Source organism: Paramormyrops kingsleyae, chromosome 1 (assembly GCF_048594095.1).
Source record: "Paramormyrops kingsleyae isolate MSU_618 chromosome 1, PKINGS_0.4, whole genome shotgun sequence".
Taxonomy (NCBI): domain Eukaryota; kingdom Metazoa; phylum Chordata; class Actinopteri; order Osteoglossiformes; family Mormyridae; genus Paramormyrops; species Paramormyrops kingsleyae.
Window position 1 is genome coordinate 23,274,614 of NC_132797.1, and position 27,133 is coordinate 23,301,746.

The window sequence follows — 27,133 nt, forward strand, 5'->3', positions numbered from 1 at the left end:
ATGGTTCTTATTATAGAGTCATTTAATGTCTTTTAATCATTTCGAAATTTATTGGGAATCTGAGCAAAAGTAATAAAGAAATGAGCCGTCCTAATGAAAACTGGGGATAAAATATGAGATTTCGAAATATTAAAGTGTTTTTCGTTTTTAACACTACAGCTCAATAATTTCAACGATAGCGAGAGCCTGCTGTATATGAGATTACGTTCTCTGTGATACACTATAATAATGGAGTGATACCTAGGTCCTGCCTTTTACATGCAGACTGTTCCCTCTAGATTTACTCCACACACCGTTTTCCCAAGGGAGGAAATCAGCTTTCGCTGCCCTTGACGCATGTCTTACCGCATCAGCCCCCTGTCTGGGGGCACCCACATAATCACTGTGTACAGTACCCAGCCTCATCTGTGGCTGCAGCAGACCATGCACGCTGCTGTCAGGAGAGATGCAATCACTGCACCATTTGCCGCTGTCTATTAATTACAGCAGTTTGCTAATAATATAAGTCGATTCATGTTCCAGATTCACCCCGCATTTCTTACTATAATCCACACTTTATATTCTTAGTTATGTTTGGTAAAACAAAGGGAAACCATTTAAAATCACAATAACACATTAGAATAGGAGGGAAATTTGCAGAATTTTAAATAACCGCAACCCTTACCTGGATAAGTGGTTTTGGAAATGGATGGATGGGTGGTTAATATCGATCGCTGTGAGGTAAATGCAAAGTCATGACTCTGCAGTTATAAATCATTCCGAGCTGACGCAGTCCTCACTGTCGGACTTACATAGTCAGCTTTCTGCACCAATGACAGTTGAAAGCCTTACAGAGACAAAGGATGTCCACCAGAAAACCAATTACCTTACCCTAAGGCTGATAATTCCTGTCTGTGGAGTATGCTAAAACCTCAACTAGAATATGCTTTATTGATGTAGCAATTTGAATATTCAGACAATTAATCTCAATATATAAAGTTCTGAATAAAAGGCATCCTGCTCCATGGCTGTAATTCCTGAAGGCTACAGATCTAATGGGTCAATCAAAGCCATTTGCAGAGTTAGCAGCGGATCACAAGCACTTGCATGCTAACTACTTATACTGTGCCCTGTATCTAGTAGCTAAATATGAAACTAATGGATTAATAAAGACGGTAAAGAGGTTTTTACTTTAAGGTTATTTGCCATTTTAAATTGGGAAGATGGTTGTATACTGTTTTAAATTGGGTAGATGGCCTTATTTATAAAATAAATGCAACTGAGGTGTTAGTTATAATCACAGATAAATTATAAATAAATCTTTTGAATTACATTTAATCATAATGGGCGTGACAGAGAATGCCACGGGATGTAGCATAACAGTCATTTTCTGGAAAAACACAGCAAATTTTATAAGATTTACATGCATAAAATGTTTCAATACCAGTCTACCACCCGAAACAAAAAAACGAAACGCAAGAAGGTGAAAAATGAAAAGAATCTCAGTACAGAGGCCAGCGATGAACTCTGTATCCTCCGAAGGGAGTAAGAGGGCTCGTAAAGGTTTGTTATGGTCATCCAAGCAGTCTTATTTAGATACATCTTGGGTTTAGGGTAACAGCAAATGGGACGATATTCAATGATACATAGAATATTGCATATGTGGGAGATGCAGGGGCCCATTTATCTGGGCCAAAATGCACCCGTCCATATACCTGCCAAGGCCGCATGCCATTGGCCACTGACCTTTGTTGTCTCTGAGGGTGAAGTTAAGGTTGCCAGTAGCACTAGTAGTCAGGCCGAAGAGGAAGCGGTGTCCACTCAGGGGCTCGTCTTTGTCCACCGCACTGATGGTCTGGATGACCTGTAAATATATGCTGGTTCAGACCTTCTTGAGAACAGGAATGTTTGGGATCAGTGGCAGCCGGTGGCTAAAGAAATGGCAGCACTTGGCAAGGCCTGTGCCAGTATGTTCACCAAGTCTAATTGTGTCAGTATTTATGCATGAATGTATATATACATGTATAAGACTTCGTCACCAACGTTTTCTATGTTAAAAATGGTGTACTCTGCAGCGGTATATACCACCACTCAAATCATGCGTTTGCATGCCTCCCCCAGAAAAAATTTGGTGCCCCCTGTTGGCCACAAACAGTCGTTACACAAGGGGCACATGGGGCCCCAAACTGACTTTTTAAGTGGGGCCCGGAAATAATAAAGAAGAACTATATATATAAGACCATGTTTTTAGGTTGATTAGGTTTGTTTTTACTTCAGAATCAAAATTACTATTAACAATATAAATACAGAAGATCGGTCTGCACACATTAATTTTTAGCTATGTATATTTATCAGGGTGACCTGAATATGAAATATATATATAGAAAAAGTATTTCTCAGGCATAAACTTAAGATCAGTTTCCTTATTGCAGCATGCGTGCAATACAATGATTAAAACACATTTTTTAATATTAAATGACCTGTTATAATTAAACCCTAAATTCAATTGCTGCTGTTAAATTTAATGAATTGCTACAGATAGCCTAAATAGCATGTTCTACCATGAAATGACAGCAGTCAAAACATTTTATTTTTAACTAAACGGGAGTAAACACTGTCTGTGTGCAAGGTAATGTAGATCTTAGGATCATTACATTACAACAGTGCATGATTTAAGGTGAGGCAGCATATGATTATCTGTATGGTTGGGGAATCTAGGATGCCTGCATATGAGTTGACTTAGTTGGAAAGGCATTTTAACCAGTTGTTTTTTCTTTCTAACTTTTTTCCTCATTAAACAAAAAAAATTACCAAGAAGTTATTTTATTACACACCTTAGACATAACAAAATAGTAACACCTGCTCCAGCAAAGTTATTTAAAGCCAGGCTGAATGATCTGGAAAGCCACGTTGGCATTCATTAGGGAAACAATGAACGGTTAGTTCTGGGCAATCTTCTCTGATGTATCTGCAGTAGCTTCCACTGGAGTCGCAGTGAGCAAAGCATTATGTAAAGACATAAAATCACACAGAGACATAAACTTTACTGCTGGCACGCTACCTGTTGGGATGACACACGGGGGACCCATAAATCACAGATTTAATGGGATTCTGTGTTTACACACTGCTATGTGTGAGAACAAACCAATATAAAAATGGCTGTGACTTAATCTTAAGCAGTACAATTGCAATAGGAAGGGTAAACACATAGGCAGCAATACTAAAACCTCATGCTTACGGATTCTTATGATGGAAAACAAGATGGAACTCTTGTAACGTGACAAAGCCGAGTAACAGTTCTGCAATGAAAGAGTAAATTAAACATGCCTTTTGAATGCTTAACGGCAACATGCCATAGGTTATTAGTGTAAATTACTCTTTTTAAGGTGTGGCGAAACTGGGCTTCGGATACTTGGTAATGCAAGCCATCTGTTTCTTACATCCGTGACGGACATGTCTGATTTTCCAATTAATAAAACCTCTTTTCCGTTTCTATTTCATTACTATGGATATGAGGTGGGTGTATTTTTCGGCCTTCATCACCTTCTCTCGCCTCGCTTAACTCTGTTGTCGATCATAACTAAAACATTTCATGAGGACTATTTAAGCTATGCATCTATTTCCCCTTAAGGAGAAATACTTAAATTACAACACAAACCACTCACATCCAAAGACATAAATCATGTATAAATGCTAACATATACAATGTCACAAAATCCATGCATGTACCTTTTGTTTCACTTGTTACAGTCACCCCTCCAGATTGATGAATTTCACATTTGCAGTTTTGGTTGTTCGTGAGTTTGGTGAACAATTAAATCTGAATAATTTTGGACAAAGGGTAAGCCAAATTAAAGATATATTAGCAATACTGAAAATGATTGGATCACATAAAATCGTATCTTTAATGTGTATATTATGTGTTTTGATATTTGATAGTGTAATATATTGCAGAGTGGCATTTGAAGAAGGATTCATAAACTGTAAATTGGGCTGCCGTTTTTTCGCAGTGTTTTGTGTGAATAATGTAATGCATAGTGGTCACGCTTCGTGAGGAAATGTTTAAGAGCCATACAGTAAGTGGTAATGCAGTGCTTCTTGGGATAACCTTCTTTTACTAAACGCATGTCACACTTTAGATTTTTCTTGAAATCTGTGTTCATATTGTGTGAGAAAATGTTTCTTAAGAGCCATAAGTAGTGATGCAGTGCTTCTTGAGATAACCTATTATTAGTAAATGCATGTCACACTTTAGCCATGTCACACTAAGTTTTTCTTGAAATCTTTGGTCATATTGTGTGAGAAAATGTTTCTTATGAGCCATAAGTGGTAATGCATTTAGTTGAAGAAGGTTATCCCAAGATGCACTGCAAGTTGCACTTCAGCCATTTTGGATAGGTTTTGGATAAGTCTCGAGATCCCCAAGGTGCATCATTTACTCTTTCCTCAGTAAAACATATTAGATTATATCAAATGATGTCAGATTGAGTACACGTGTAAAAAACAATATTTAAAATTGGACCTAATCCACCATGTAGCTTTTGAAATATTTACATAATACCAAAACATAAAAGATATACTTTTGTATTTTAAAGTGTATACTTTATTTTTGGTAAAAATAAAAAACTGTGGAAACCATGCATCTTGACTTGGGTACGCTGTGGATCTTTGTCTCGCCAAGCTACCTCACTGACATGTTAGCTGTCTCCATGACTGCGGAATCTCACGTATGGAAACATATTGATTTCATTGTTTTTCACAGTGATGAAGAAATGTTGCTTCCAAATTTCACTTAGTGTGTGATTTTGTGTGCCTTATGATGGAGTGGCATCCTGTTCGGAGTTGCCCTCACTCCAGATTTACTACAGTCCTGTACAAGACAAGCAGTGATGTAAAATGATACATTTGTTTATTTAAATATGATATATTGATTTATTTAAGTATGAAATATTTTATGATAGTGTCTTGGGTAGTCATGGTTTATCTGTGGTTTAACCATGGTATTTGTTGTAAACTGTAGTTGTCAGTTGGAACATTCCTGCTGAATAGCCATAATGATGGTAATCCATAACTCCATATACACTACCTAGCAAATTGTTGCCAAGTGCAAGGGTGAAATGGTTCTCATTCTCATATACAGTGGATCCCCCATATGTTTGTTCAATTACATTGAGCTAGTTATCTGACTAAGAAAGAAATCCTGCTACTTTAAAATTTCAGTGTTTTCTGATTTTCTGTTGCATTTCTTGAATTGTTGTGTTTTCTGAAATGTTGATGTGTTTTGTGAAATATCATTCTGATTTCCAAAATGTTATGTTTTGTTAATGGCATTATTTTTTCCCGAAACCCGAAGGCCACTTTACTCTTCGCACTTTGTTTTACCATCCCACACTTTGATTGTACATCTTCATTCTACTTTTATTATCTCATATTTTTATCCCATTCGATCTTTGTCTTGTTTTGCAGTCTTATTTTATAACTAAGTTTATTGTTATCTTGAGCTTATTTATTCCTGTTTTATTTTATTTTGTATTTGTATGATGTGATTCCTCTTAAGCACAATCCTGAAAGTGGGTGGAAAGGCTCTTCATTGTGCAGATGTGTAGTGTATGTTTGGACAATTGACTAATGAAATAGAACAGTAGTCAACATTTATGAATGAGACAAACATTAGCATTTTAATTTACTTAAGGTGCACAAGTGACACGTGTAATTATATTATGTGTCTATGAACATCCATCTTCTTTAATCACTTATTCATTACAGGGTCATGGTGAACCTGGAGTTTATCCCGTAAAGCAAAACACACAAAGGTGCAATGTCAGTCCATCACAGAGCAAAAGCCTGTACACACTCAAACTCACACACTATTGGGAATTATTCATTGAAAAGAAAATTTCCAAAACTCAGTAAATTTTTTGTTGATTTTCAGATCAGACCTCCATGATCTAAAGTTGGACTTCCTCATCACAGTTTTGGAAGCTCGCTCTACAATTTTGAGATTGTAATTCACCATACAGTTTATGCTGTGCTAAAAGTAATCAGCTGCTATAACAGCTGGGCTAGGATGCTAAGAGATGGAACAGTGAGGGGTATGAAGCAATCTACCAGCCAATAAGGACCAGTGATGTTATTCCTAAGGTTGAAGCCAGGAGACCACTCCAGGCATAGGTAGGACTGCCATCAGAAGGTACTGTAGCAATCTGATTTACTGGAGTTCTCTGTAGGGGCATTCAAAGCCCATTGTACATATATTAGCTTAGTGTTTCTCTGTCTTCGGGACACAATTTTGTTCCCTCCCAGCTCCCAGTCAATCACGAACACCAAATACCTTGTACATGTGCATTGGGAGCTGGGAGGGAGCAAAAATGTGGACTGACTGGGACCCCTCAAGGACTGCGTCGAGAAACTCTGCATTAAAGTATATATGTAATAGGGAATGTAGTTCACCGGGTATTTGGTGTTCAGTATTGCTTGATTGTTTGGTACAGGTGTACTGGGAGCTGGGAGGGGGCAAAAATGTGTATGGGGGTCCCTGAGGACTGTGTTGAGCAATACTCATTTAGGTGAACATGTCACTTGCGAATACACAGAACTGATTCTCCTTAGTAAGGACTAGATTTATTCAAGTCATACGGCTTACTAAACATGCAAAATGTTTTGGCCTCTTACACAAGCTGTGGTTTAATCGCAGGTTAGTTATAATAATCATCATGTGATCATTATAAGAACACTTCCTGAGGACAAATCCAATATGTGGTGGATCTTTGGGTTAGGAGTCCCGTGTTTCTGTATCAGGAAGATCACACATTAAAATCCTGTGCTTGGCACACTAGTCATACTGTATCACTACTAGGCCCTTAAGCATGGCCCTTAACCCCAAAAACTGCTCCTCGGCTGCCATATAAATGGCCAGAGGTGGACATTTCAGGTCCAGAAAGTAAAAATCCAAACCAGGATTTCGTTTCAACCAACCAGTTGAGCATAAAGAGTCACAGGATTTTTACTTTCTGGACCTGAAATGTCCACCTCTGTAAATGGCTGACCCTAGGTTTGCTCGCACCCATTTGTTCTTCATAGGATAGCAAGATGGCACATGTGAAAATCAAGAAAAAGAAAATCCTCCCGTGTGCCACGCCCCCTCATCTACCTCGTGTGGAATCCCCGTGTTTACCAGCTGTTTCTTGTTGCTGTTAATTAGTTCTGTGTATTTCAGTCGGTGTTCCAGTATGTTTCAGTAGTCCTGTCATTGACGTTACGTGTTTTCCTGTGCCCTGTGTAGGATTGACTCCTAATAAACCCCATATTCCCTGATCTTCCGTCTCCCTGCTCCTGCTTCCCCAGTTAGTTGTGACACTTGGACTATTTTACTACTGGTATGACCTTTTGCACAGAACCATGCACAGCTGTACTTAATGTTTAACATTACTTAATGTATTTATTTGGGAATTTGATTAGGAGCAGTAGTTAAACTTGCATACATTGCACATTTTTATTTACTATAAGGTGTACTGATTTGCATTGTTTTATTTTAAATCTTCTGTTCATTATATTTTATTTATGTCCTGTGTTGTGTTTGAATGTATGTACCAGTATGCCAAGACAAATTTCTAGTACACGCAGGCAGGGGTGTTGCTAGAGATTTTGGGCCCCATGAAAGCATATCATATTAGGCCCCCCAGTCCAAACCAATCCAGTTATTTTCCTAATTTTTTAGGGCCCCTGTCACTCAGGGGCCCTTGGAATCGTCCTAGCTTTCCTCCCCCTTACGGCGCCCCTGCACGCAGGTGTACATGGCCAATAAAGTGAGTTCTGATTCTAGTAAGTTTTGGAAAACGTTTTTGATGAACCACATTTTTGATGCCTAAAAAGATGGAGATGGACAAGAAGTCAACATGGCAGGTTTTTCATTCTATGATATAATGAATTGTGAGTAAAGAGATTTCATGTCAGGCAGGATTTTCCAATTACAAATTCATAAATTTTACATTTTACTCCATTTACCCAAAACTGTTACCCAAGTAAATGGGAGCATAACTAACATTTCCGTTTTATTTGTTTTTTTGGTAAGTAAGACCTACAAAGAAATAAACTATAATAAGGTCTGAAACACTCCAGAAGCAATGCAGCTCAGTTTGCTTAGGATAATGGGAGGAGATAATATAGAACATTTTCAACTTCTTTTGCTTTTTTAAACCTAACTCAAGTAGGCATGCAACACTGATTAGGTGCATTCTTCTAATTTTTTTACATAAAAATAATAATGATGTGCGCAGGCCTGTTTTTGAAATACAAGAGAAACACAAGCTCCATTTAAAGCTGAAAAAGGAGGAATTAGAGCAAAGGTAGGGGTCTGGATTTGGCCGATCCCTCGCTCTACCATGGCAACTGATCACCAGCGCCATGCTAATGTCACCTCAGCTAATGAAATCCAGCTCTCTCTTATTTAGGCTAATTACCCTCTTAGGCCTAAACAGGGTCAGCTGGGCACCTGAGGGGTAAAAAAAAACAAACAGATGAGGGAATTTTGGGGATGTTCTTCTAGAAAAGAGGTTACTGTGTCCATAGCCTTAGTTACAGGATCCTTTTTTTAATTAGGGGAGAAATAATGTTGGGGAAAGTCTGCTTACAATATGTTGAACATTCCTCTAAGAGAGACACTGGCCCAACTTTGCTTCAGTCCAGGTTCAGACCCCTGGCTGCACATGTTCTTATGCTCTACTCGCACAGCCGAGGCGGGGCAGGGGTTGTTCTGGGAATTGAACAGTGGCTGAGTCCACTCATGTATGTAATGTCTACATCAATAGAAATTATGGTGGCGCACGACCTTGGGTATAAAATCAATTAATATCACGGCTCAAGACAGCCACACCAAGAATGCACGGAGTGTCTCTCGAGAAGGCCAGCTGCCTTGTTTAGAGCTTTAATTAGGGTAAAATATGACAGATTATTATATTCATGCTCCACTCTAATCAGTCTCGAGGAGGAGGGGGTGCAGGCGATGTGGCTGCCTTGTAATGCTATTATTTTTCATGCCACTGCAATCTGGAAGCCATTGACAAAGCCCAGGGTACAGCAGATGGCGCTGGACTAACCTTGTTAAGGAGGACCAGACCCCGGGGAATGCATCTGACTGTGATCTGCTCTGGCATGGTGCCTGGGTACTGGGTCTAGGGCATTTAAACCTCTGGGACCGGGGATAAGGGGGGATCTGAGGGCTGGGGCCTATTCACATGAAATTTGGCGGCACCGATGTTGTGCCGCTGATTCCTGGCTCTTGAGTCCAGGGCTGGGTAGCAGAGCTAACTGGAGCTTTTCTAAAGGATGCACGTTAGCCAAGTGAAGACGGCTCGGAGTAAACACAATGCTATTTTCGGGATGTGCAAGGCCCTGAGAAGGACAGACGAAGGGGATGTGTTAACATGCTATTCATAACCTTGTTATGGATGGAGCTCCTACAGTAGATGTTATCTGCCTAAAGGGTCAGCTTGACCCCTCTTGCTCTTGACCTACACTACTGCTGAGGATCCCACAGTATTTCTCAGAGGTTCAACAATTCTGGTGATTCATGCTGATTCGTAGTTTCTGAATTCCATAGTAAACACTTAGTTTAACCTTTGCCCACATTGGTAACGTTCCATGTTGCAGTCAATATTAATGCTCAGAAGAATTCCAAGTTCTTTTTGACCCACCTTAAAAAGACTGGGTGTGATAATTTGATTCGACTGGTCTGTCTCATGTTAAACAGGTTTCATGGATTTGTCTCCTGCCTAATTACCTCATTGTCTCAGTTTTTCGTTCTGATTAGGTCCAGGATAAACACAAGCATACCTTCATGAAGATTCCCTATCGATTTATTTAACAAAAGCCTCTTAAAGGCTGTATTTTAGGCCGGGAGACTTCTTGCCCTTTTGTCCTATTTTGCACTTATTGCTCAGTATAGCAAGTCCTTTTATTTTTAATTTTTTTATCTGTCAGTATATCAAGCTTACTCTCTTTTTCAGATTAACACATACCGTGTTGATAGACTTAAAAGTCATGAAGCTCTTGTAATGTGTGAAGGTCTTTGACACGATACAAAAAGCTGTGAGAATTCTGTGTGTATTTTATCCCTTTAACAGTTTTCTGCATCGTTTATTGTGTTTTAAAATAACGTTCGTCACTTCGGTTGATGAGGTGTTGTAGTCTGGAAAACAATGAGGCATGTACGGTGGCAAACTTAATCCATCAATCTTCCAATTCTGCCTTACAAAAGCAAATCACAGTAAACTACGCTGACAAAGGGAATGAGACAAGAGGCTTCAGAGTTTTTTTGACCGTCCACTTGTATGTGTAGTAGGTAGGGAAATGATAGCATTTCCTTCGAAACTGAGCATACATGAAGAAAAATATTTTGTCAAGAGACAATACGGAGCCTAGGAGACCCAATATCGCATGACTCAATTTTGACAAAATAAGCAGTTATGGTGTTTTGCCTTTGCTCACCAGAATTGCTATTCTTGGATGGGGTTACAAGTCGGGGCTGGAGCGTGTCCCAGGCAGCACAGGGAAGGAAGCTGGGGTACACCCTGTTTCGGATGCCAGCCATTGCAGGGTGCACACACACACTATGGGATGCCAATTCACCTACTGCAGGAGGGATGAAGCCCACACAATATGGGAGGACATGAAAGCACCAGACATACACAGAGCAGATCAGGAGTGGGACTCAAACCCCTGAAGGTATGAGGCAAGAACGCTACCCACTAAGCTACCGTAGCAGTTGTCATTTTAGCACTCATATGCATACTATTGGTGGAGGCTATCTGCTTTATAGAGATATTGTTAAGCTACCCGCACCCCAGATGCTGTATCGAGATTCTGGCACATTCCCAAAACCTAATTTCATGCGACAGTCCACCCATTTCATTTTCATGTTACTGCAATGCATTTAAACTGAGCATGGACGGCGTTTGAATTACAAAAATCTGACATCAGAGAGCAAGGCACTTGTTCCTTCTGGACTAATAGACATATCTAATGTCTAATGATTTGTCTGAACTGGGGAGGGAACGGACAGCAGAATTTCACCTTCGCTTGGAAATTGAAATGAAATTGTTTTAATAACTAGATAGTATTTACCCAGGTAGTAATTTAGACCTGATGATTCTTATTTCATTTTTGTTGTTATTAGAGAGTTATTTCTGATACAGGAGGAAGGTAAAATTTAATTTCATTTATGCATCTTACTCTCATTTTATATCTGTGATGATTATTATACCAAAATTCTGTTCCAATATAAATGCCATGCTACAGGAGCGTTCCTCGGGGATCACAATTCTGTGAGAATCACATGAGGTGTAAGCCCCGATACTGACATCACGCCGAAAACATTTTCATTTACAGCAAATAGATGAAGTAACAAAATTTTGCATCTTTTGCCCGAACGTCGTCTTAAAGTTTTGGTAACGATAGGCTGGCTTCACTGAGCGTGCGGCTTGTCAACAGCTTGTGCCACAGACACCCTGTTTACATGTTTTTCCCTTTTACGTAACGTTACACTCGTCGCCCTGTTTCTGGTAGTATGTGCTTATGGAATAACACACATATGGTGTCACAGTTGGAATGTAGCACGTCGCCTGTGTTTTGATTTTGCTTTTAAAGGTATATTGCAGTCATTCATGAAATGAATGAAAAAACAAAGAATAAAGAAGATGAAATCTGTCACATCCATCTTCCATGAGCGCTGATGCAATGCTTTGTCACGATCAGCCTGGAGCCTATCCCAGGAAGCGCAGGGCATAAGGCAGGGGCCACCCCGGATGGGATGCCAGTACATTCACACACTGTGCGATTTAGAGACGCCTATTCGCCTGGTCACATGTTTTTGGTGTGATCAGGAGAGCATGCGAAATCCCCCAGGATAAGCTGCGGATGGGAATCAAACCCACCGCCATGGAGGTGTGAGGCCAAGGCACTAACCAGTCACTCCTCATGTTCTCCGCGTCTGTTATTTTGGAGGTTTTCTGAGGTCTCAGAATGGAAGAGTACAATGTGGTATGGTTCTGTGACCTGTGAACTTGTTTCAGCATAGATAGGAGAGGCCAGGGACATTTTTTGTAAGGGGTCAGTTGTTGATCAGTCTTTTAACACATTTCACCTATTGACCCCAACTACAAGTTCCTCCACATCTACTAACATAAGGCTCCTACCAACAACTGTGATGCTTGTGAAACGTCATACTAATAGTGCACTGATTAATTAGCAAATAGATAGCAAATTTGATTTAACAATTGTGCAACTTAAAATGAAGTCGCTGATTGATATTATATAAACTGGTTTACAATGATAACAATTCATGACTGATTTATTCTAAACTTTTATTTTAGAATTTAGAATTCTGACCATAGAGAAAAGAAGAAGACATTATGTCAACACGTCAATATAGATGGTAAAAGAAGCTAGAAGGTTGTCAGAGCGACATGGGTACCTCTCCAGGGATGGCACTCTCACAGAGTAAGGTCTCGTACTCTATGGCGAACATGGGCGCGTTGTCGTTGACGTCCATCACTGTGACCAGGGCAATGCCTTTCCCAACTTGAGATGGATCGTCTACAGATGGAGACAGAGCGAGAGAGAGTGCGTAGGTGAGAATATGCACAACGACAAAAAGTGAAACAGAATTGAGCCATCTTCCCCGAAAGCTTTGTACAGATGCCGCGGTTTTCCAAGCGTGGAAGCACGCTAATTAAGATCATAGAGAGGAGAGCGCCGGGAACTGCTTTCGGAACGACCGCCTCCCCGCCATTCGCGCTTCTCTGGCTCGTCGTTCTGTTTACAGCGCTTCTACAAAGGATATCCGCCCGGCACCGGGTCACGGGAGTCACTGCCTCACGTAAAGCGTTTATTCTTTACTTCATTAAAACGAGAAAACGAAGGAAAACTTTTCCATTCGCACGCTTCAGGACTACACAGCTTGCGCACGGCTTGTCAACTTTTTTTTATCTTCTGAAGAAAAAAAGCATCTTTCTGGATGGCTTTCGACTTGTAAAACGTTCATGAAACAATTTCGCCAGATTTACTCACAGACCATCTGGAACATGCAACCTCACGCAGCATTACCTTTATCAGCGCTGTCCATGTATGTGTTTAAGTACTTCAGTTTTTACATGGTTTACTTGTCAGTGCAGTTAGACTGTTATAAACAACTTAACTCTTATTATAACTGAAAGTGTTACAGTATGATTTTTCCGCACCACTATGCAACTGCAAGGACTTTTACTTATTGGCAGTAAGACGCCTTATGGGGCCATAAGATTTACCATAGATACTGTATATGGTATGTAACTTCCCTGTACATCAGCAATGAAAATATCTACTGTACCCTCTGGACTTGCCCTGTCCCATAGTTCTTGCTGAACTGGAAGCTTCTGTCATCTCAATACCTCCCATGAGTGGCAGTCAGTTGACCAGGTCTTATTCCATTAACCAAATCAGAACTACAAATCAGCTACAAACAGTACAGATACTTTCTTTCTCCGCCAGGAATGTACAATGCTACCACAGCGGCCATTTTGCATTGTATGAACCATATCGTTTTTCATAGTTCTCTTATTTATTCTTAATACCTATATTTTTATTTTATTACTGATTTTCATTTCACTTTAAATATTTATTGTCTTTTTATTCACGTTATCCTTTGGTGTATTTATTTCTACGTATATATTTGTGTTGTATTTCTTTCTGCACTGTCTGTTGCTTTGCCTTCAGCGTAACACATTTGTTCTGTGTACTTCAGTTGATTCACACATAACAGATCCATCCAGTGTTGTAAAGAGTGCTTAAAGTAAAAGGCTCCCAATTACAGAGTTGTGAGGGGGAAAGCACAAGTGAGCCATAGTTGATTCTTTACCGTTCACTGGCACTGACTGTGATTTGGTTTGAAAATAGACCGCTCACATCTGCCAGGGAGTCTCTCACACCTGCTGTCGACTCAGCAGGGCGAGAGAAGAAGAGGCGGAGTTAATGTGGCAGTTAATTAGAATTGTTTTTCCTTTGCAGCCAGGGAGAAGGCAGGGGGTATGCGGCGTCTACGGCAACAGCGACGGGGGTCTCTTCGCAGCTCTGGGGGGTGATACCGGAGTCCGGTGTGTGTATCGGGGGAGACGCACTTCGCCTGTTTCAGAAGTTTGTCCGAGACCTAAAAGTACAACATCAAACTGGGAGTGCATAAAGACAGCGGAGATATTCTGGGCAACCGCTGCGTGCAACTTTTCTTGTTTTCTTCGCTTTTTTCCTACATTTTGTTTTTTTTTTGTTGTGCGTGAATTAACTTCTGCTTCGTCTCATTTTAACCCACTGCTTCACACCCTGCTGATCCATGCATAGCATAGTGGCACCATGCACTTTTAAAAGAAACATTTTAATTTACAGTTCTCTTGTTAGCTGCAACACACCTTCATCAGTGTCTGTAACGTGCTATTTACGTCACTTGTGTGCTCGGACAAAAGCATCTGATAAATAAAGTCATTTTATATTAATTGTAGTTCCTTGGCTAACATGCTATGTTGATACAATCTGGTTATACTGGGCCACACCCTTCTCAGTCCATGCTGTATATTTTAAAACAGGAAGCTTTCGGTTCATCATATCTGCAGTCTAATTGGTTGATGAAGAGCAGAAGACTAGACAGACAGCCATTTCGTGCAGCACTCCACCGAAAATGTCACAACTCACTAATGACTATGGAAACCTATGCCGCCCATCCTGCATGCCTGAAACAATGCATCTCTTTTTTCCTACAACAGGAGGCGTGACGGTTAAGACAGCCAGTTCACGTATCAAAAAGTAACTAATTAAAATGTCATTTAAAGTTAAGCCTGGGGTGTGACTGTATCCTGAGTCTTGCTGCATGAATTCATTAACGGTAAGACAGCAGCGTGAAAACGCCGGCCCGGAGACAGCCGCCTTTGAAGCTAGCGGTGGCCCCATGGGGAACTATGTGTAGCCCGTGAAGACTGCTACAGTCATATTAAGCTCTGAATATTAATGTGCGATAGCTGTTTGAAGATATCCAAAGTGCCCTATGCTGTCTTATGCAGCATAAGACCTCTGCTTGCACTATGTTGACATTGTCATAGAAGGATGATAATAGTCATACGGTCAGCTTTTCATGTATTCAACAGCAATACTGTGTGTAAGAAAAATTATTGTAATGTAACCATTCATCCAGCCATCGATCCTTCCATCTACAGTATTTTCTGATCACTTACCCTCCTGTGTATAAATTGGGGGGTGGTATATTTCAAAAAATGTAATTGATGTTTATTATCTACGATTCTTTCAAATTGACTTACTTCCTGATTACATATAGGCACATTGTTGACTATAACAAGTATTGTTCTTTTCATTTGGATACATTTCTGGAACCTACAGTTACACTGATGTGAGAGAGAAAGTGCAGCCCCTTTGATTCTTTCAAACTTCTCTACCTCTTTCAGGCCAGATGTGCTTGGGCTTCTTCAGATCTAACCTTGCAAACCTTTGCTGTGCAGCCATGTTCCCATTTGTAGAGAATGGATGTTCTCCAAACTACCCTTCCATGAAAGCCATACTTGCTCAGCCTTTTTTTTCCAATTGCAGAGCTATGAACTTTAGCATTTAACAGGTCAGTGGATCCCTATATGTAGCTCTCAGGTTCTCTATCATTCCCCTGAACACTACATAGTCTGAACTGGGGCTGAGTTTTCTGGAATACCCTGGGCAAGGGTCTGAAAGACTGGCAAGGGTCTGAACTACCCTCCATCTGTAAATAATCCTACTCGCTGTGGAAAAAGGATTTCAGATTGTTTGAAAATGGCCTTATAACCCTTCCCAGATTGATTAGCAGCAACAGTTACTTCTCTGAGATCATTGTTGATGTCTTTCCTCCTTGGGATGGTGTTAATAACTGAAACCTGGATACTGCAAATCACCAACCTGCCAATAGTCCTGCTTTAATGGAAGTGGTGATGAACATTTTCTAATTAACCGCTTAATTTTTAGCTGTAAAGATATACTTCCTTTTTCCCCACACGTCATCTGCATTTTTACTCACTACTGTATTTGTTGAATAAAGAAAGAAATAGTAGGAATTGTCGGTTTATTTTTTTGTTTGTTTAAGTCTAATCTGCTGATTCTGATCCTGACCAATTCCAATTGTGTTAGTTTACTTTTAATGAGCAAACTAAACTTTTTTTTTTTTTTAACACTTCTTTACTGAACCTAGCTTTGCAATCAAAATGTTTGAAATAACCTTTTCAAATAAAAACGTGTCAAATTAAATTGGCCATTCCAAATGTTTTGGGGGTACTTCTTCCACGGACACATTTTTGTTCACATGTCTTACTTGGTGCTAATTAAACCTCACACAGCAAAGAATCTCATGTGGACTCTGGATGGAAACTGAGTTGGGACTAGGGGTGGGCAATATGGCTAAAATATCGCAATATAGATCGCAATTTCTTTCTTTCTAATCCATGCATGGAGCAGAAATATAAAGTACAGATATTTTATGGGTTCCACTGAAATAAAGGTATTTGATTATGAGAAAGACCTCGGTGTGTATGTTGATGCTTCCATGTCCCACTCTCGCCAGTGTGGGGAAGCAATAAAAAAGGCCAGTAGGATGTTGGGTTACATCTCTGGGTTTGTGGAGTTTAAGTCAAGGGAGGTGATGTTACATTTATATAATTCCTTGGTGAGATCCCACCTAGAATATTGTGTGCAGGTTTGGTCACCAAACCTTAAAAAGAACTTAGAAAGGGTTCAATGAAGGGAAAGAATGGTTCCTGATCTTAGAGGAATGTCTTATGAGGATAAGTTAGCTGAGCTGAATCTGTTCAACTTTGAGCAGGGGAGACATAATCCAGGTATATAAGATTCTAACAGGTCTGGATGCTGTTCAATCAAATAGTTACTTCAATATTAGTTCCAATACAAGAACTCTGGCTATAGGTGGAAATTATCGGGAGAACATTTTAAACTGGATTTGAGAAAAGCACTTCTTTATACAGCCTGTAGTTAGAGTATGGAATAGTCTTCCTGTTAGTGTAGTGCAAGCTAAAACCTTGGGTTCCTTTAAATCAGAGCTAGATAAGATTTTAATAACTCTGAGCTATTAATTGAGTTCTCCCCAAACAAGCTTGATGGGCCGAATGGCCTCCTCTCTTTTGTAAATTCCTTATTTTCTTACATACAGGCATCGCTGAGATGATAGTGTTACGCAGGGGATACCCTAGTTTCTTAATTGTGCTTTATGTCATGGTTTTAGTTAATTCAGTATTTTTCCCTGTTTGTTTCCTGACCCCTTGTGGTTCTTTTGTTTCGTAGTTTTACCCTGTGTTTCCAGTTTCTTTATTGAATCCCAGTTTATCTCAGAACCGCAAGTGGATTAACACCCTCCCTTACCTGCCTGCACCATGCCTTGCATCCGTAACAATTGATAGTGATTAAAAGAGAGTATGATTGTGCATGTAAGAGGATATAGTAGTGTTTGTGTAAGAGTATAGTGCTGTACGTGTGAGATTATGATGCTGTGTGTGAGACAATCATCCAGCATCAGTAGAAAGCATTGTGTGGCATATTGCTAAACCAGGAACAGAACAAATTTCAAAGCTGACTAATCAAATCGCTGTAAAGTCATGATATAAGTCGAACGATTGCAAAGCAAGGAGCATCTGTACACACATACAAACATATATACAGTACAAACTGTGCATACCAACATGCATAAATGTTATGTTAGTCCTGAAGGAAATTGCAAGTTGATGCTTTGTACAAAATCATCAAATTGAAAGAGGGTGTACTTCCTTTTTCCCATTACCGTACATGAGGGGTTGAATAAATGATTTTATATCCTTTGTTTCTTGACTGTATGGGGAAAGGCATTCTGGATACTTCTAGTCGATAATGACAGGTGCTGTTACTCAGTTATATGTATTTTAATTAGCTGTGAAGCAAAATATATTACATGAAGGTTAATTTCTTCTGGATTTACATTTAGCCATGTAAGCGGTGTGTTTATCGAATCAACTTAGTGTTCACCAATTTCTAAAGCAGGATGCTTTAGTGGAGCAACTTAAGTCAAATACCATGATCAGATGTTCAGTAAAGGTGCTTCTTTTAGACTTGAACCCTCTATTTATAGCCCATGCATCCCGCTTTTTAACCAGAAATTGTAGCGTTGCACACTATCATGTGATTATGACACTAACAGCATAGACTCCTCAGAGAACACCAGGTATGCAAGATGAAAGTATAGGAGCAAAAACTGAGCAGATGGAATTCTGTTTGTACCTCAGTTACGTTTAAGGCATTAATGAATACCCTTTTGCTTGCATCTTTATATTTCTGCTTTGGATTGATAACCGATATACTTTTGTTTAATATCGCCAGTGCAAGTGGTGAAACTTTCCAGTGCTTATTAGCAGAATAATGTTACATCATTTTTTATTCTGTGGAAAAGAAAAGATCGATCTGCTGGCCAGATTTAATAATGAAAACTATTTATAAATAAAAGGCTGTGTCCTGTTTCGATTGTGATCGATCCCCCCAATAACTAATAAAATGGCTTGTTTATCCTCCATTGTTTTGGGGCGGCAGTGTAGTTTTGTGAGAAATGATGTGCTTATTTAGCATACACTCACTTACGTTATCAGCGATTAGTCGATATTGACAGGATACACCTTATACAAACCTTATATACACCTTATATGTACCTTCTGTAATAAAAAAAAGTTTTTAAATGACACCAAATAGCCTCTTCATTCACTCTTGTACAGTTGCATCAATCCATCCATCTTCCAAGCACTTATCCAGGAGAACATTATAGGGACGTAAACGGTATAATAAATTTGTCCTTCTCTGTTTTGCAAATAAATATCATCAATAATGACTTTTAATCGGTCTGCCCTGCAAGATTTTAAGGGCTATGGTACAGAATTACTATTTTAAAGAGCATAAATATGCTGAAAACATCTGAGCTCTCTAGTGAAATTAATTAGGAAATATACTGTAGAAATTGTAGGAAACATAAAAATTACACTGATTCCTCTTCTCTAAAAGTAAAGCTCTGTAGTTGTTTTTGTCCTATGTTTGTTTCTAGAATACAAACTATATTTTATGCAAATTTCAATGGTATACTTGGAAACGTATTATCAACATACATAATCTTCGCCCTGTTTTCAGTAATGCTTGTTTTAAGCTTCTAAAAGTGAACTGCATAACAACATTTATGATTCATAACTGTGGTACATTTTGTTTCATTATTTCCATTGTCAATTTCACAAGTATAGGAGCCAATCAGTGTGAAATCTACCATGATATTAATTATAATATTGTATTAGAAAAATATGATATCAAAATGATGATCCCAAGGACGAGTCAGGGGTCCATTTTGGATGGGATGCTATTCCATTACAGGACACATGCACAAAATAACATACTACGAACAAGTCCTGCCAATCCCTCCAACTGGATGTTAGTGAACTGTGGGAGAAATCAGCGCAACATGAGGAGAACATGGAAACAAAATGTGGAGACATAAGTTATCAGTGCAGCCCACTGGTCAGACACACCACCTCAGATCCATCTCATACCCATGGCTTTAGCAGCGGACAGAACACGTCGATCTATTTGCTAACAGCACTCATTGGCCAACCGCGGACTTTTAGGTTGCAAGGCGAAACCCTCCTGAGGCTTTCCAAACATCTACAGCCTCAGTCAACAAAATCCGCCTGCTGGTCTGCAACCATCGACGTTCATGTTCAATTTCCATCTACACTCTTCTTTTTTGGCCACAATAAAATTGCTCTGATATTTCCCAGTGTGTTCCAGGGACTATTGAAATGCATTATCCAGCTAATACCACATTACACTGGAATTTTCCTCCACAGCGTGATATAGTAAAAATCAAATAAAAATCCAGCAATGTTTTTATAAATTACACCATCGGTGTTGCCTTCATGCAGGTTCAAATAAAAGCTCTTTCCCAAGATGTTTTCGCATATATTAAACTGCAAGAATTACCACTCTGTCACTGTCCAGAGCATGGGTGATATAAAGCTTACTAAACACTGCTGTCCTCCAGCCAGGTAGGATCTGTTCATTTTACAGGACAGCCCTGTGGGCAATCGATTTACACAACAGGATTGTCAGAGATGGATGGCTCTTTGGTGAGTGAGAACGTCTGGAGACTGAAAAGTATTAACTTGCTATTATGGTTTTGCCCAATCTCTCCCATCAATAGGATACAGGGCTTGACCCTTGTAGGTATGCCTGGCCCACTGGCAAATCTTCAGCCCCCCAAGGGAAGTGGCTTACGGCAAGGTTTCCACCCCCACGTTCTGCTACAGATAACGCTGTCCGGGTGTCAGTCAGGCTGAGAATAAGAGCAGTGAATTTTCTGTGCTCAGAGCTAATGAGCGATATTTGATTCCTCTAGAAATGTAAATTAAAAAAAAAAAACAAACATTTACATCATTTTCTGGGCTATTTGGCTAGTTCTTTAAAAACGTGACAGAAAATTAAGAGAAGTGATTGCAAAACTTGGCGTCTGTGTGGGTGTCGACTGAAGCGGGAGCATTGGCATTTAGCTATCAGCACCTGGGATGGTTCCAGAGAGTGACGTTTCCCCGGTAATGCATGCCATGCGCTCGTCAAACTTGCACGAGGCTTGGTTCTTCACGCATTCCGCCTGTACATTGTCACCCCTTCTCCTGGCATCGGGATTCATATCAAACCATTCTTTCCACATCTCAGGCAGGATATTCTGCCATTTTATACATAATTAGCATCTCTATTGCGTCTTCTTCTTGCCTCTCTTGTTATGACTTGCACTTGTATATGTGAGAAGACAGGGTGTGGCTGTCTCAATAGTGAGAGTCATGTGACCAGGGATAGAGTGCTGATTAATTCCACATCCTCCATGCACTGTGTGTAAATTGGCAGGTACCAATTTATTTATTTATTTTATTCCAGCCTTAGTGATGTGGAAGACGTCACAAGATGTCGAACTCCGTGCCGCATTTCCCACCATCTTCAACCCATCTATTTGGTTTTCTTTTCAGTTTCCCCTGTTTTTTTGTATGAGTTTATTGTCCTGTCTCTATCTGGCATTATTTTTCTGTGAAAATAACACTGTTTCCCCAATAAATCCCCTTCTCTTGCCGGGCCCATTTCACACAGCTCACCACCCTGGTCTTTCGTTTTTCTCTTTACACTAACCAATCATTTTCAGAGTTTGTTAATGAAATGTATAATAGAAACCGAATGAATCTTATTTATTTATTTATGCATTATTATTATTATCTATCCATCCAACTGTTTATGCTATAACTGGGCAGTACCAGTCAATGCTGAGGTATAAGCCTAGTCGCGCCTCACCTCCAAAGCAGTCACAAATTTCTGCACTGCGTACCACCTCAGAAAGTATAACACTCTCTGCGCTTTCTATTATTACGACATTACACTTGATCGTCTAGAACAATAGAGCTTATGTTACTTTTACTGTAAGAGTTGGTGTTTGACATTTTTTGTCTCCGTGATTGTTTGCTGCACGGTGGGTTGTTGCATGATGCTGCTCTCTGCAATTTAGTCATACTTTCCCTTATATTTAGTGCATATGCATTATATGTTTTATTAGATTACTGGTGCTGTTTGAACTTGTTTTCCTACCTCCTGTTGATGTATTAACAGCCCAGTCTGACGTACTTCCACATTTTGCGGCCCCCTTTATTTTGCTTGTTATTGCCGATACATCATCGCACGCTATCGGTTATCGGTATCGGGTGCATTGTCACGAGGATGAGTACGAGTACATGAGCACAGTATCGGTATCGATGGACCTGTAGTGCAGGGTCATAGTGAGACTGGAGCCAGTCCCTAGCATTGCGTACCATATGGGGCCCAGAATCACGGAAACACACACGCCGTTAGAAAATTAGGGCAGTTGATAAACCAGAATAGAGTAAACCTGCACAACACAAGGAGAGCATTTAAACTCCTCTCACACAGGGCGGAGGCGGGATTCAAACCACTGGTGGCATGAGGCAAAACACTTGGCCATTAACTCAATATTAATATACCTCTGTATATTTTTTAACAGGTGGTTTTATCCAAAGTGATGCGCATTTTTGGAAAGCAGGGTCAGCCTGCCCGTGGAGCATCTGGGCACTAAGAGCTTTGCTCAAGGGCTTAATAATGAAATCACTCTGCTGACTCTTGGATTTCGGACCTTCTGATCACAGACACAGTGCCGTAACCGCCTAAGCCACACATCACCCCTCATTATTATTATTATTATTCCTGCACCCTGTAAGAATTCATCCTGTAGATTTAAAGTTTACATCCCCATCCAGTTACACGAAGATGTCACAGAGCACATCTAGTGGAATCTGATTCGGGAAACATGTATGACGTCTTGCGGTGCAGTGAACCAGCTTGGCACCCGTTACCTCTGCTGTGGAGCATCTGCTTTCGGTTTGTCAGATCTGCTCCACTGCAGCGAGCATAAGAGAGGAAGTGCCCTAATCCCGACAAGTGAAATATTGACTGGAGCTTCCGCCAAATCACCTACAGTGTAACATCAATCACACTCGCGGAACAATGCGACCAGCACTGCTGACAGTCAAAGGAAACCGGGAAGGAGAAAAAAACAAGATAATAATCAGAATCACAATAATTTCTACTGAAGGCAGAAGCGTCAGCAAATTTGAATTGACCAGGTATAAAAAGAATCAAATGGGGACTGGCGTTACCCAATCAGATTCTGCCCTGCCGTTTGAGCTGCTGTTCAAAGCAATATGGATCTCTACAAGATATGAATTTAATTATAATCAACAATTACAATTTAGCACATTCATAATCATATCTTTTGTAGTCTGTAATCTAGAATCCTGCCCAGGATGTATCCCTACACTGTGTCCAATCCCAGGCACTCCTGCCAGCCTTTCCAGGGTAAGCAGGTGCATATCTTTAGAATTTTTTAATGAAGCTCTCTGTCATCGCACTGTTCACCGTTGGTGTCTAAGTTAGTCAGACAACACTGCATCCTTCTGCCACTCACCTAACTCGTGCTGCAGCAAACCAGACTCCTTCAAAAACGCCTCAGTACCACCTTTTATCAGGTTTGCTTCAGCTAGCTCATCCAGTTCCTGACCTACTCTCTTGTTATGTTCTTGCAGTGTTCTTGTAATGTATCGTATAGCTATTGCCTCCGTAACTATCTATTATGGGTTATTCATGTCACTCTACTCCTAATTGCATGCTATTTACAGTTATTATTTACAGTGATTATTGTTTAATGTTTATTGATTAATGTTTAATACTATGCACCCCTTGTTTCACAATTTTGGAGCTACACAAGCAAGCATTTCACTACATATCACTACATATTGTGAGTCTAACTGAGTATTTTACAAATAAAACTGATTGGTTGATTGATTAGAAGCTCCTAACTACACTAACGGCCTGGTTATTCCATGACAGCTGTCTGCCTGTGATGCCTTATCTGCCTCGCTTGCACGTCACTTTAGAGGTGGGAAAAAAAACAGCCAAAAACCAGCTTATACTGGTAGCTGGTAGCTCTTTGATGGTTTACCTGGGTAGGTCACCAGTTGGTCATGTTGGTGTGGCCAGCCGATCTAGCTGGTATGAGCAGCTAAACCAGCTACAATGACCATCTTAAGCTGGCAATACCAGCTAAACCATCAAACCATCATGCGAAAACATACTTTAAGCTGGACACCTATCATAAATCGATCAACCAGCTTAACCAGCAGGGGCATCTGTTAAATAAATGTAAATGTAGGAAACTTGAGCTTCTGTAGCTACTGTAGCTCAGAGACACCATGGTAACAGCGAAAATATTCTACTTACGACTCTCCATCGCCAAGATAGTGATGTTGTGCACTGCATTCACTTCTCTGTCCAGTAGTTTTGCTGTACTTATAGCTCCAGTTGTAGCGTCGATATTGAAGTACCTCTCCAGGTCTGTATTGCGGTCTATGGAATACCTAGGAGTTCGGGAAAGATGGATAAGATTATCTGAGGAACTGTTAATCCTCAAAACGCCACAGTTCAAACAAATCTTACAAAAATGCTGCTAGAAAATGATTTCTATCCATTTCTTCTAATGTTTGGGACTGGTCAAACTTATCAAGTATGTCTGTAAATATCTTGCCACACATCAGTATTAAAATGTAGTATTTTCATCACCAAAGTACAAAGTACTAAACCTTGTAGTTATTAGGTTTCGTGAGATTCGAGGTTAAGAAAATCATATTAGACCATATACTAGTATTTTTATAATCATAATAGTTAGAAGAGTAAATTATATTAACATTTTAACAAGTCCCAGAATACAGTTAAATCCTGTTATTGTTATAGTGGACTCGCTTATAACGTCTATAACGAATATCGTCTATAACGGACGAGGTCCGCTGGTCCCGGCCGTGCGCCTTTAAGAACATGCAGAAAAAGCATCGGATATAGCGGACTCCCATATAACGGACAGACAATCTGGTCCCCAGGGCCGCTTTTAGCTGTAGTTTTGTTCGGCTATAACGGACATACAGGCTCCGCCTACAAGGCGCCTGGCGTGCCGGTGATATCCAGCGCAGGTACATACGTAGTCGGGATTATTAATAGTCACGCATCTGGTCAGGTAAAGTTGGATTACTACATGTATAATATAATAATCTATACCACAAGTGTGTCTGCTGGGGTGTGACATGAGTAAAGGTTGTCCTGTAGTTGTGCTTTGGTGGCGACATGGTGGTGCAGTGGTTAGCACTGTGGCCTCACACCTCTGGGACCTGCGTTTGAGTCTCTGCCTGGGTTATATGTGTGTGGAGTTTGCATATTTTCCCCATGTCATTATGGGGATCCACAGGGTACTCTGGTTCCCCCCCCCCCACACTCCAAAGACATGCTGAGGCTAACTGGAGTTACTAAATTGCCCGTAGGGTTGCTCCCCGCCTAACACACTGTTTTGCCAGGTCCCTTGAAGTCCGTTATAACAGGATTTTACTGCATCAGTTAAATATAATGGATGCTTCATGAATGCCATATTCAGAATTGTTAACCAATTCTAGAATATTAAGAAATCAAAGTAATCAAATGCAACATTGCATTTGATTGAAAATGCTTCAGTTTAGACAGTTTAGACGGTTAAATGGACTAAAATCTGAATTCAAATGTCATTTTTAATAATGCAAAAAAGATATAAAATCAGTTTTCCTAATCAAAGTGTTCAAAGTATAATCCAATATTAAGCAGATTAGAAATGCATGGAACATCAGAGTGCCGTTCTTAAAATTACTGTTAAAATTAATGCCAGAAATGTACTGACTGTTGATTTACGACCACATACAGTGAGAAACATTTACCTTTCTGTTCTTGCAATGATAAATGTTTCAAATGCTCACTAGCAATGCAGGTGACAGAAAGTGACAAGTTACCAGATTCTACAGAGCTGAAAACATTTCAAACACTAAATAAATGTGGCCCACAGATGGACTATGAATTGAAGGCCATTCAAATCATGGTTGTACTGCTACCACTAACACTAGACTGTAGCTGGATCTTCTATTCAGCGGCAGTCAGCCCATTAGGCGACGTAGTCAGCTGCCTTGGGCACCTTCTTCAGAGGGGGTGCCGACTTAGCAAGCCGATTTCACTGTCTCAGATGGGGGGGCTCTGGCAGTAAAGCTTATCTAGGGTGCCACACGGGCTTCAATCAGTACTGCCTAGAATTATCAAAAGTCATTCGTTGAGTTTGTCCCATCTGTGCAATGTCAGGTTTGTCTCTTTTATGAGAACATCTGGCTTCGGATTTTCCGCTCTATAGCTAATTGTTCATTGGAACTGGGTACGGAAATGCCTGCTGAATCTTGGTTTTTTAGCCCTTTTCTTTTCTGAATCAATGAAGTTTCTTTCGAGGGAGAACAGCTCCACATTCTTAGGCACCGGCATAGCATGCAGGTTGCGTCAGTCAAGGCACGACAAGGTCGCCCACGGCACTGCACCTGCTCTCCTGCTTCTCTCCACCACCCAGCCCGTCCCCCAGTCGCCCCTAACACTGGTTAAATTAACAAGCCCACTCCCTGTAGCCTCGAGCTGGTGGGCGGACCTCACTGCGACGGCTGCTGTCCGCAGTCAATCTTTTCCAAAGAGTTGTTTTCTACTAGCATAGCCATAGCTACTATTGCGTTAATTGTTAACATAGAAATTGCTATTTGGCTTCAGCAATTATACTGCCTTTCATTAACGGAATAGGAAATGGTTTCACTTCTCTAATTATTTATATTATTCAATGTTATTCACACCTCTGGATTCCTGGACTGCAGATTATATAAAATGTTATATTCAATTAAAATGCTTCAGGGAACTCTGCCATCAGAATTAATATAAAGTTATGGAAAAAGCATTTCACTACGTAGATGTGCATTGTATGCTTGTGTGTATGACAAATAAAACTTAAAACTAGATTCTGGGCTAAATAAGGAACAAGCCTTTTGGCAATTTCTTTTATATATTTCATATTTATTCATTAAATATATACCACTGCAGTTCCTAGTTATACATCGATCAGCCATAACATTAAAAACAACTGCCTAATACTGTGTAGGCCCCCCTCATGCTGCCAAAATAGCTCTGACCTGTCGATGTAACAGAAAATGTGACTTGGGTGACACTCCGACCAGTCTGCAGCTACTGGGCCCAATAGAAAGCAAGCTGTGATGCACTGTGTGTTCTGCCACCTTTCTATCATAGCCAGCATTAACTTTTTCAGCAGTTTGTGCTACAGTAGCTCTCCTGTGGGATCAGACCAGACAGGCTGGCCGTCTCTCCCCATGCGCATCAATTAGCTTTGGGTGCCCATAACCGTGGCTTTGGTTCACCGGCTGGCTTTCCTTGGACCACTTTTGGTAGATACCGACCACAGCATATAAATATCCCACAAGACCTGTTGTTTTGGAGATACTTTGACCCAGTCATCTAGCCCACACAATTTGACAGTTGTCAAAGTCGCACAGATCCTTCCCCTTTCCCAATTTTCCTGCTTCCAGAACATCAACTTCAAGAACTGACAGTTCACTTACCTAATATACTGTATAATGGTGCCATTTACAGG

The 27,133-nt window shown here is 40.2% G+C and overlaps 1 protein-coding gene across 5 annotated transcripts in view; it reads right to left on the bottom strand.

The window, feature by feature from the left end:
- LOC111837871 (cadherin-7-like) overlaps window positions 1-27,133 on the bottom strand; it is a 113,964-nt gene that overhangs the window by 11,023 nt on the left and 75,808 nt on the right. For all 5 annotated transcript variants that reach the window (XM_072711807.1, XM_023800308.2, XM_072711810.1 and 2 more), the window contains 3 exons: window positions 23,875-24,011; window positions 12,449-12,570; window positions 1,726-1,843 (listed from right to left, as the gene is read on the bottom strand). In XM_072711807.1, the coding sequence (XP_072567908.1) occupies window positions 1,726-1,843; window positions 12,449-12,570; window positions 23,875-24,011 (377 nt within the window). The remainder of the gene's footprint in view (window positions 1-1,725; window positions 1,844-12,448; window positions 12,571-23,874; window positions 24,012-27,133) is intronic.